This window comes from Arachis hypogaea, chromosome 5, assembly GCF_003086295.3.
Source record: "Arachis hypogaea cultivar Tifrunner chromosome 5, arahy.Tifrunner.gnm2.J5K5, whole genome shotgun sequence".
NCBI lineage: Eukaryota > Viridiplantae > Streptophyta > Magnoliopsida > Fabales > Fabaceae > Arachis > Arachis hypogaea.
In genome coordinates, this window is record NC_092040.1 from 105505704 (window position 1) to 105517780 (window position 12077).

Below are 12077 nucleotides of genomic sequence, written 5' to 3' on the forward strand. Positions count from 1 at the left end.
CAAATTGGCCAAACATAATGTTGTCAAATGTTTCTTTTGCTTTTTCTTTCATCTCCCTTAGTAAATGTAGAACTTTCTTTTTTATATATCTTGATTCTGATTATGCATTGGACTAATGCCTTGATGTAGCTGAAGTAACACAAATTGGACTGAGATGAACATATTAGGTCTGCAACACTATTACACACATTAACCACACTTTGGACTTTCAATCTAATATAATATTTGTCATCATCTTATCATATTAAAAATAATTCTAACTCAACAAGAAAAATATAACAATATGCAAAGAAAAAACAATTATATGTGTAAGAGTATAACATTTTCATGTATTAGTAATATGGCTAGCTAGTGTCATGTAAGTGCAACTAACCTATGGTTCCAACTAACTGCCAAGGAGGGGTCTTTATAGGAAAGAAATTTAGTATATATAAGCGGTGTCCAAATAACATAGTTTGATGTTGTTAATCGTTATTTGGTTAATAAAAAGAAAATAAAATAAGGATACGATTAGACTTCGAAATAAATAATAAATAAGAATTTTTATATATACCATAGCATTATACTATTATCATACATACTCTGAATTATTTTTGCCAATAAAACACAACCAATATGTGCAACTATTTTACAACCACCATTTCGAATGGATTTATTACCAATTCACACTCACACTCACACACACACTTAAACAGAAATATTGAATATGCATTATATGCTTATGGGATTGGATGTATAACTACTTTTCCAGTGGCTCTATTGGTCTTGAGGTAGGAAAATGCTTCTATTGCCTTAGAAAATGGGAGAGGGCTCTTTGGATCCAACACTGGCTTCACCTTGCCACTGTCTAAATAAGGTTTGAGTTTGTCCAAGACTGCACCATCTGAATGGAGAAAGAACCATATTGCAGGTGGACTTGCAGGTCCTGCTATTGTTATTACTTGTCCTCCTACTGTGTCATACACAAAATCAAACTTTTCTGGCAGTTCTTCAAAATTCTCCTTTGTATAATCAATAGGCAAGTCTGCTCCTAACTCCCTTAACAGCTCCAATTTTGCAGTACTAGCAGTAGCTGCTACCTTAGATGCACCAAAAACTTGCTTGGCTAACTACAACATCAAATCGCCAGTGACACATGTTTTATACTCCACAATTGGAAAAGAATAAATAAATAAGAATGTTAATAATTAGGTGAAAATCATATCCTAAAAGCAAAAATAGAGTTGGTTTTCTACTAATTAACTTCTTTCGACCAACAATTATTAGTGAATAACCTTTTTCTTTAAACTTGTTCCCTCCCTTTAATCTTTGGCCATTTACTATTTTATTGGCCGAATATTGATAGAAGAAAAGTTGATTCCTTTTAAGATAGCATCATCCAAACCTGAATAACAAGACTTCCAACTCCACCAGCACCTCCAAGAACAAGAATAGATTTTCCAGAAGAAAATTGAGCTCTCTCGATTCCTTGATAAGCAGTGATGATTGCTAAAGGGAGGCTAGAAGCTTCAATAAAGCTCAAATTAGAGGGTTTGTGTGCCAACACCTTCTCTTCGGCACTAGTATACTCTGCTAACGTCCCAATAGCCTTTGGATTCCCAGCATTCTCATTGATATCACCATAAACTTCATCTCCAACCTTAAATTTCTTCACTTTGCTTCCCACTTTCACCACCACACCAGCAACATCATACCCTGGAGCTGTCTTTTCAAACAAAAGCCACACACCAAAATTTCATGTTGAAAAGATTATATACAAATTTTAGTATTATATATTCAGTGGAACTAAATAAGTAGAGGAAAAAATTAAGTAAAAATCAACTTTTAAACTAAACTTTTATCATAAAAAACTGAAACAATGATAATTTTAATTCGGGTTAAGTACGATTTTGGTTCTTAAGATATAGATCGAAAATTTTTTTCGTTCCTAACATTTTTTTTAAAAACAAAATCTTCCCTAAGATTTAAGTTAATTTTAAAATTATCCTTTTTACTTAAATTTTTATTTTTATTATCAAATTACCCCTAACCAAATAAATTATAAAAAAAAAAAGGAGAAACGGAATGGATGAGGGGGAGAAGGGAATTACGCGAGAGGGGGAAGAAGAAGAAGGGGGCAGGAAAGAAGAGGGAGAAAAGAGGGGGGAGGGGGGCACCGGCGAGGCTTGGAGCTGCCGTCGCCATCGGATATCAGAACCAAAGGATGAGAGAGAGAGAGAGAGGTGCTTCGTTGTCGTCGGCGCTCTGCCATTGCCGCCGGTGCTACTGACCTTGCTGCCGCTTCGCGTCTTTGTTGTTGGTCTTTCTTAGGGTTCCAATTTTGTTTTTAATTTGTTCTGCTTCTGATTCTAATTTATTTTGCTTCTGATTCTGTTTCTTTGATTTTATTGTTGTTGTGCTTCTGATTTCATTGTTCTTCTGATTCTGATTTGTTCTGCTTCTGATTATTCTTCTGCTTCTATTTTTTAATTTTAATTTTATTATTTTTGTATTTCTGATTCTGTTTATTTGATTTCATTATTGTTGCACTTTTGATTTTATTGTTCTTCTGATTCTAATTTGTTCTGCTTTTGCTTCTGATTTGTTCTACTTCTAATTGTTCTTCTGCTTTTGATTTTATTTATGCTTCTATTTCTGATTCTACTTTTTATGTTTATTACAGTGAATTTGTTTTTGATTTTATTGTTGCTACTGCTGGTGTTGTGATGAAGAAGAAGAGATGCTGCTGTGATGGAGAAGAAGAAAAAGAATAATAGAAACGAGGTATTTTTGTGAAGAAAAAAAATGGTATTTTGGTATGAAGGATGGTTTTAAAACTAAATTAAACCTTGGGGACGATTTTATGGACAAAAAAAAAGAGTTAAATCTCAATTTGTCCCCTAAAACTTGGCTCAATACTCAATTTAACTCTTACAATTTCGTTAACCCTAATTAGAACCCCTGAATTTGCAACAGTGGCTCTCCCTGCGATCATCTCCGTCACCAAAAGACTGATCTGACACATTTACTTGATAATGATTATATGATTTAGAGGTGTTAGATGACTTAATATGGTCCCTGCAATTAAAATGAATCCCTAGACAAAGTCCCAAAATTTTTAAATTGATCATCCATTGTCATCTTTCCAGAGCTCTGCTAGGTTAAGTTCATATAGAAGCAACTATTCCCATCTATCTCACCACAGCAAGCACGCTCACCACTCCCACCGCATTCCTATCCAAACCAGCGACTCCCTCCTCTCTTCAAATATCACAGTGCCTCGCACAGTCACACCTCTCTTTTTCCCAACTTGGTCGGGGTCGTAGACCTCGCAGGAATGGCATTCAAATTTTTTTGTTCCTCCACCAATATTTGAAAACTTCACGATGTCGCTTCGAAATGGCATTGTTTTGGTCCCTTCCCCTTCAACACAAAAGTCCGCCGCAACTGTAATAACATTAAAAATCGCTCAAAGTTATGGTACAGCAACTTTGTTTCCTCTTCTGCTTTTCTCTTTGTCTGTCTCTCTCTATGCCTCTGCCCTTTTTTTGAAAAAAAAATCAAATGTTTTTATTGTTATTGTTGTTGATGATGGTGAAGAGAGTTATAGGGAAGCTTGTACATAGAGAGAAAAACAGTGGTGGTTATAATGGTGGGATAGTTGTGCGATTTGGAAGGAGAGTTTTAACACCCATTCATACTTAAATGACGTTGCTTTCATAGGATTTGGGCACGAAACCAATATGACTCCATCTTAGATGTGTCATGTGTGTTAAGTAAATGTGCCAGATCAGCATTTCGGTTACGGAGATGATTGCAGGGGCAATCTAGAGCTACTGTTACAAATTTGGGATTCTAATTGAAGTTAGCGAAATTATAAGGATTAAATTGATGAGTATCGAACCAAATTTCAAGGGTTAAAATGAGATTTAATTCGCAAAAGAAAGGTTAAGGATGAAAAAAATTTTCAACCTATACTTTAAGAACCAAAATTGTACTTTTTTAATTATAAAAAATATAATCTAATTTGATATTTTAAAAAATTGTTTTAGTTCTACAAAATTACCAAAAATAATAATCTATTGAATAATTTTGTCAGAATCTTAAAAAGTTTTATGTTCAGATAATTAATTTATAAAAATATTATTTGTATATTAAAATTAACAATCATTTATATATTTATATATTTATGTATAAATATATATTATTTAATTTATTTTTATTATATATTTATATTTTAATATATATTTTATATTAATGATTAAATTTAGTGTACATCTAACTTCGTTGATTAATTTATTCAAGTATATGCATCAAAACTCTTCCTTCAGAATAATAATAATAATAAATTCTTACTGGGAATGGAGAGTCAGTATCTTTAAAAAGTCCAAGGGCCCTCTTATAATCAACAGGGTTAAGGGCTGCAGCCACAACCTTGATGAGAACTTGGTCATCCTTGATTTGTGGCGTAGCTATGTTTGGGTCTAACTTGAGAGTCTCTTCAATGTTCCCATATTCATTGTAGACCCAGGCTTTTATGTGAGATGGGATGCTAGTCGTGCTTGCTGCCATGAACTTGGTTGAGCAGAAAAGCTTAGAAACTGAAGAGGGTATATGAAGAGTGCTAATAAGGTTGAACTTTAAATTAGTGCTCTAGGTAGTGAGTAAATTGCTTCAAAGGTGTGTTACGTTACAATTGGGTAACGTCGCAATCACTGCTTCCAGTGACCACCATGCCTTCTTTTCTGGTTAGGTACATTTTCAGAGATTTTTCTGGAAATGTCACGATGCATGTAGCCGATTTTTCAACAAGGTTCAGGATTTTCCCTTTTCCTTATGTTTTAATTACCATTTATTTAATTTGACGTACATGGTACTACCTTTAAATCTTTTCTAATTTTCAAATTTGGAGGAAAATATGTACAAGGAAATAAGAAATATTCATCAATAATATGTATCTCATTATTCACTAAAAAAAAATTAAAATATTTTAGTGACAATTTATTTTATTTAAAACCACAATAAAAATAATCACTAAGATTCTTATTCACAATTATATATTAGTTGGCTTATACCATTTTTGATAAAAAAATTTATTGGTCATTATGTATAACTTTCAAATGATTGCAAACCAAAAAAAATATTAATTTTTAGTGGTTACTATTCTTAGCAATTTGTATGACGATTAAAATTAATGTTATATTGTCATGTAATTACTTTTAGTTATTATTATTATTAAAATTTTAAGAAATTTTTTAATTATATTCATGCTTAGGGGTGTATTATCTTTTAATACGGCGGTTGCTTGTGGCTAGACAGAGCAAGTGAGAGAGTGAAGGAGGAGCTCGAAAGGGAGATGCTACTGCCTGGTAGCTAGCGTGCTCAGTTGCTCACTCAAGGAAGGAGATTAGGGTTCTGGCCTTTTGGGACTTAGGTAGCGGGTTAGTGGGTTACAAGGAACGAAACAACGTCGTTTTTTTCATAATTAAAAAACGTTCAAGTCTCGAATCGATTTGACTAAGCGATTTTTGGCTGATTCGACGGTCTAATTCCAACTTTTTAAAATTTGCGGACATAGCTCCTAATCGAACCACAATCATCATCGGTTCATGGTTCGACCGATTCAACCAGTCGGTTCAAACCAATTTTCAGAACCTTTGGTCATATGAGTTTCAAATTCACAATAATTACAACACAAATCGGACCAACTCCATCCTAACAAAATTATCCTCATTCATCATGCATGTATCACTTCACCAACAACATACCATAACTCATAATAAAAGCATTGAATACAATCATAAAAGAAAAGCTAAAATAAGATATGGACAATACATGCCTCTCTTCCGATCCCTTGCACGCAATTGTCTCTCATATGCAATATTAGAGTGCGTTTGATTTGTATTTTTATTTTCTGTTTTTATTTTTAATATTTTTTGTTTTTAGATTTTGTGAAGAAAAAGTGAAAACAGAAAATATAATTGTATTATTTTTACTGTTTTCATTTTTTTCTTCACAAAATTCAAAAAACAAAAAACACTAAAATAAAAACACAAATTAAACACACCCCTAATTTTCCTACAATAGATAACAAAAAGTATATTAGTGTTGGTTTTAAACATCAGTATAATTAACTATTTCTAATTTCATGTCAAACAAGTATTTAAACAAAGTGATTAAAAAAAAAAAAGTCACCAAGGCAAAATGAAGAGATAGCTATATACCTATATCACTATATCTTAATACAAGTTGATGCATACAGTCTTTTGAAATTGCGGTTACGGCGGTACCATAACATTATGACGTGACAGGTTTTAACCTTGCCACTATATAGTAGTCATCCGTAGTTTTCACGACCGCATTTGCAGTAGCACCATGGCGGAATGGAATGTAAATGGAAAAATTGTGAGTTTTTCAAATTTTTCAAAAAAGATCTGAGACTGTTTTGGGTAAATTAAGAAAATTAAGTGTTTCGACCAGTCCTAATAATCAGCCTCTTATTTAAAAACTCTCTCCTATGTCTCATCTTCACAAAAATTTCTCTGCCTCATCCATCTCGTCGCACCAATCATCACTGCTGCTAACCACGGTTCCTCTTTTGGTTCGTACATCTTATTTCAACTTTGGAGACAAGTATACAGAACAACACCTTTAAACATGTTGTCATATTGCTTCTCTTCAATATCACGGTGTCCAAAATTCAATTAATCTTTTTTCTAATCTGATGGGAACTCAAGTAACTAAATACCATTTTAAACAAATAATTATTCTTTATTCCTTGTGGTAATCACTTACATGAATATAGAGACATAGGATGAAAACTGAAATTGAAATTTAAAGAAGAAATAATAAAAGGAATACTTATATAATCTACATGCTTATTACATAGACCAAATGGAATCTATAACAAAGAAGGGGATTTAACAAGATTAATTGTAGTAAGAACATGAAATCTAAACGTGTTAAACAATCCCGCTGAAAAAACAAGGCAAGATCTAATGTGCTAGAAAGCCCCAATTACCTAACAACTACTGTTCAAAATAAATAATGCTATTTTTTTTATAAAAACAAAGTTTAAATAATTGTGAAATATATATCTTGCCGTTAGGTTTGTTATAAAAAGAAATATTATATTATATTATATTATATAATTTGGTTAAATTTTTTTATCTTCAATCTCAATTATTTGGATTGAGATATTTTTAAAAAATGTTATTCAAAATTTTTAAATTATTAAATTAAATTAATTATAACTAATTAATTAGGTTGATTAAATATCTAGATATTTTATAATTTAATATAATATAATTTAATTTATATAGATACATGACTTATTACAGTTTTATTATTTATGTAATAAATTCTAAAGATAATTTTTGTAACTTATAATTTATTTTTTTATCTGTATAGTTAATATTAAAGAATAATTTTTTTAATTTTTTATTTATGAATAGATTATTTTCTACTTTAATATATATATATATATATATATATATATATATATATATATATATATATATATATATATGACGAATATTTACTTATAATTTTAAATTATTGTCTAAATATAATTAATATGATATTATTTCCATTATTTGAGCATCAATAATGTCTTTATGAATTTTTTTTATTACATAATTCACTTTGACAAAAAAAAATTGATTTATGAAAATTTAAACTTGAGCAGGTACTATGGTTAAGTTCAAATTTTAATTTATTTTATCATATTATATAAATATTAAATTCTTTGATTAAACACTTATTCAATTATGATACGATATTATATATAATTTTTATATTAGCAATTAAATTTCAGTTGTTATACAAATGTTATATTTTAGGTAATTATATATTTTTTTGTTATTTTAAAAATTATTATATATTTTTAAGATCATTTAATTATGTTTATTTTTTTAAAAGCATTGTCATTATTGAAAAATGATGAGTTTGGAAAACTCTAAATTAACATTTGTGATGACTAAACATTATTAACTTAATTAATTGCAAAAATATTAATTCACATGGGCTGATTAAATTAATTTTTGCAAATACAGGTTTTGTTTGGGCCGAAAATAAAATAAAATGTTGTAAGCCCAAGTGTGAATTTATTTCTCAATTCAGCATTGATTAAAAAATATTCAATGATGTATGGCTGAATTGTTGTGATGTTAATTGGGCCAGTTTACACTATTATTGTTACAAGCCCAAGATCTATGCTAAGTGATCAATGCTTGATCCAAAAAAAAATCCATCAGGAAAGCAAATGTTATCATTTGCCTTGTGCCTTCCAGCGGATTCCATTTCTCACTTTGGGATGTATTTCAAATTTTAATTTGCTGAGCATTGGAAACATAAATGAGAGAGAGAGAGAGAGTATGAGTGACATGATTGATTTGATTAATGCAGCACGCCACTCAAGCAAGGGAAGTAAACGCAATCTCATTAATTTGTTTCATTTCAATTAATTACTTTTACTTTAACTCTACATTCTCTCTCATCTTTCCTTCTTCTCTTTCGGTCTTTACCCAGCAACCATGGAAGCTACACCTACTCACCGAAAGGAAGATGGAGCACGTCTCAAGACCATCATGATGATGGCAAGAAAACATAACAAAATAAAAGTATGCTGTGGCTGAGATCTCCAACCATGAATGGTAAGATATGGTGACAAGATCTTGGCTTCTTCATACCAAAAAAGGTAGAAAGAGATTCGGCCAGCAAGGTGGAGATTCTTGGAGGCATGACTTGTCTCTGATTCTGCTCAACCCCACAGGAAGTAGCTAGAGTGGCGAAGTGATAGAAGAGGCAGAGATTGGAGCAGATGAAGTCATCATCATCATGAAGCATCAAGGACCAGAAATCCATCTTGGAGAGCAAGCTAAGGATGGAGAGCTCGGATTGATGAAGAGTGATGACCAAGGAAGAACTAGAGGTATTTGCATGTTGGGTTTTGCATGGGTTACCTCCTCTCCTCTCTCTCTGGCCGAACTGGTTACGTGTGAAGGAAAAGAAGTTAAGCTAGGTTTTTGGCTTCAAAGGTAAAGGCTTCCCTCTTCTATAAAAAGAGAGAACAACTACTGTTTGAAGCAAGGAGTTAGAAGTAAGTGTGAGAGTGCAAGGCACAGAAGTCTCATAGCTACCTAAGCTTACAGATTTTCTTCTCCTTCAATGTATTCTGTTTTGTAATTTTTCTGTTTAATTTTGTCATGTCTTGAGTCTCATGGAAAAAGACAAACAGTGAGGTTTGTATGAAAAAGCCATAGAGCGGAAAAAGGCAGAGAGTGCAAAATTAAAAGAAAAAGCCATAGATGTCCTTGGAGTTCCTTTGTACATCTGTGTTGTGTTTCATGATTCTGTGGAAATCCCCTTGTAAGTTGGGTTGGTACTTTACAGTTGAAAGCTTGGCAGTGACCAAGTTAAGTTCAGGATTGGGTTTAGAATTTTGGACTTGTCCCAGATAGGAAGGGTAGTTCCTAGGAAGAATTGGTGTATGTAATCAAAGTTGATTATAGTGAAATTCCATCATTGTTGTGATGGAAACTGGATGTAGGCTGCACTGCACTTAGCAGCTGAACCAGGATATATCTGGGTGTTTTTTTCCTTCTCTTCTACTCTATTTTCTGTTTCTTCTGCCCAGGAGATAAAATCGCAAAATATCTTGTGCCAAGTGACGAGACAAAAAGAAAAGTCTTGTGGCTAGGGACGAGACAAAAATCACCAGAAGTTGTTTCAAAGATAAGCAAGTGTTCTGAAGTGAAAAAGGGGCTAAGATTCAACCCCCCTTCTCTTAGCCACTGAAAATCATCAATTGGTATCAGAGCTTGGTCTCAAAGAGATCAAGCTTTGCAGCTTGGAGAAAAGATCCAGATGGCAGAAAGTAGTGGCTCAAATCTGGTGTCCTACAACCTTACAGAAGGACAGTCAAGCAACAGACCGCCTCTTTTCAATGGGAAAAACTAAACCTATTGGAAGGAGATAATGAAGATCTTTGTGCAAGTAGTAGACTACAGACTATGAAAGATTATCCTGGAGGGTCCTCAATTTCCAACCACCACAAGTGCTGAAGGAGTAGTCTCCCTTAAACCAGAAACAAGATGGACCGAGGAAGATAGAAAGAAAGTAGAGTTAAATGCCAAGGCTGTAAACCTACTCAACTGTGCTATCAGCTTTGAGGAATACCGACGGGTATCACGATGCACAACGGCAAAGGAAATCTGGGACAAACTGCAAATCACTCATGAAGGAACCACCATTGTGAAGAAGACTCGGATAGACATGTTGAACAGAGAGTATGAAATGTTTGTAATGAAGGAAGGAGAATCTATTGATGAATTTTTCGAACGGTTCAACACCATCATTGTTGGCTTAGATGTTATGGGAATAACACATTCTGATTCTGTGCTTGTGAGAAGAGTGTTGAGATGTCTCACTAAAGGAAGGAGAATCTATTGATGAACTGTTCGAATGGTTCAACACCATCATTGTTGGCTTAGATGCTATGGGAATAACACATTCTGATTCTGTGCTTGTGAGAAGAGTGTTGAGATGTCTCACTAAAGAGTGGAAAATAAAAGCTTTAATTATTTCTGAGAGCAGTAGCCTAGATTCCATGACATGTGATGATTTGAGAGGAAACTTACTTGCCTTTGAAAACACTTATTTGAAAAAAATTCAAAAAAGAAAGGAATTGCTTTTTCTTCTGTAACTAACCCCTGGATGATGAATCCAGTGATAATTTCTCTGAAAATGAGTTTGTGTTGTTTGCCAAAAAATTCAGGAAAATGGTGAAGTTCAAAGGGAAAGGCAAAGACAGCAGCTCACGGAAAATGAAGAAAGATCTAAGCAAAGTAACTTGTTACAACTGCAAGGAAATGAGGCATTTCAAATCTGATTGTCCCAAGTTGAAGAAGGAGGAGAAGCCAAAAGGAGGAAAGAAGAAGGGACTGATGGCTTCATGGGAGGACTTGGAAAATGACTCAGACAATGATGAAGAATCAGAAACCAAGTCACAACCTTGTCTCATGGCAGATCACATAGATCAGGTAGTCTTTCACAACCCTAACACTGAAGATCTTCATCTTATGATAGACCACCTTTCTGGAAAAATAAGATGTTTTCTACTTGATAACCAAGATCTTGAACAACAAATTATCATTCTTAAAGTTAAAAATGGTTTTCTCAAGGAAAAGCTAAGGGAGGCTGAAACTGCTTGTGATCTTGTTGAAGAAAATAAGCAGTTAAAAGCCCAACTTAGAAGTTGTGAAAGTGACTATTTTGTTATTGCATATGTAAATTGTTTTAAGGAGAATGAAGAGTTGCTGAAAAAGATTAAAAATCTTGAAAATGACTTAGCCAAATTTACTCAAAGTTCTGAAAATTTAAATCAAATATTGGCTAGTCAAAAACCACTCTTTGATAAAGCTGGTTTAGGGTTTTACAAAATCTGATGAGAAACCTTCTTTTGAAAATAGAGCTTCATCTTCTAATGACACAAGGTTTCAAGATCCCACATACTTTAACAAATCAGCAACTCCAAAGTTTTGTAGACTATGCAACCGAAATGGACACTTTCCCATTCAATGCTTTTTTGGTGAAAGAATGATTGGTGACAAAGTTTACAAAATTATTTTTGATTACAATGGCTTGGGTCATAGGAGATGGTTTAACGTGAAAGGATCCAAGAAAATTTGGATACCTAAGGTCACTTGAGCTTGTTTTGTAGGTGTGCCTAGCATCCAAACGGAAGAAAAATATGTGGTACATGGACAGCGGATGTTCTAGGCACATGACCGGAAAGACAACCTTCTTCATAAAGCTTGATGAATATGATGGAGGACTTGTCACTTTCGGTGATGATGGTAAAGGAAAGATAGTGGCCGTTGGTAAAGTTGGTAAAAGCTTTTCATCTTGTATAAATGATGTTCTTCTTGTAAATGGTTTGAAACATAATTTACTTAGTATAAGCCAATTGTGTGATTTAGGTTTTGAAGTTGTTTTTAGAAAATTTGTATGTTTGGTTGTTTGTGAAAAAACTGGGGAGATTTTATTTGAAGCTAAGAGATGCAACAATGTGTATGGATTAACTCTTGAGGACTTGA

General features: G+C 33.0%; 1 protein-coding gene across 2 annotated transcripts in view; it reads right to left on the reverse strand.

Annotated features, from left to right (window-relative positions):
* Positions 1–523: 523 nt before the first annotated feature.
* LOC112802460 (2-methylene-furan-3-one reductase) overlaps positions 524–12077 on the reverse strand; it is a 28516-nt gene continuing 16962 nt past the window's right edge. Inside the window, exons 1-3 of one of the 2 annotated variants that reach the window (XM_025845695.3) lie at positions 4336–4553; positions 1385–1705; positions 524–1109 (exon numbers count right to left, since the gene is read on the reverse strand). In XM_025845695.3, coding sequence (XP_025701480.1) covers positions 720–1109; positions 1385–1705; positions 4336–4551 — 927 coding nt within the window. In that variant the 5' untranslated portion in view covers positions 4552–4553 and the 3' untranslated portion in view covers positions 524–719. Of the gene's footprint in view, positions 1110–1384; positions 1706–4335; positions 4554–12077 lie in introns of those variants that run through there. The other variant, XM_072236357.1, reaches the window with a different exon arrangement.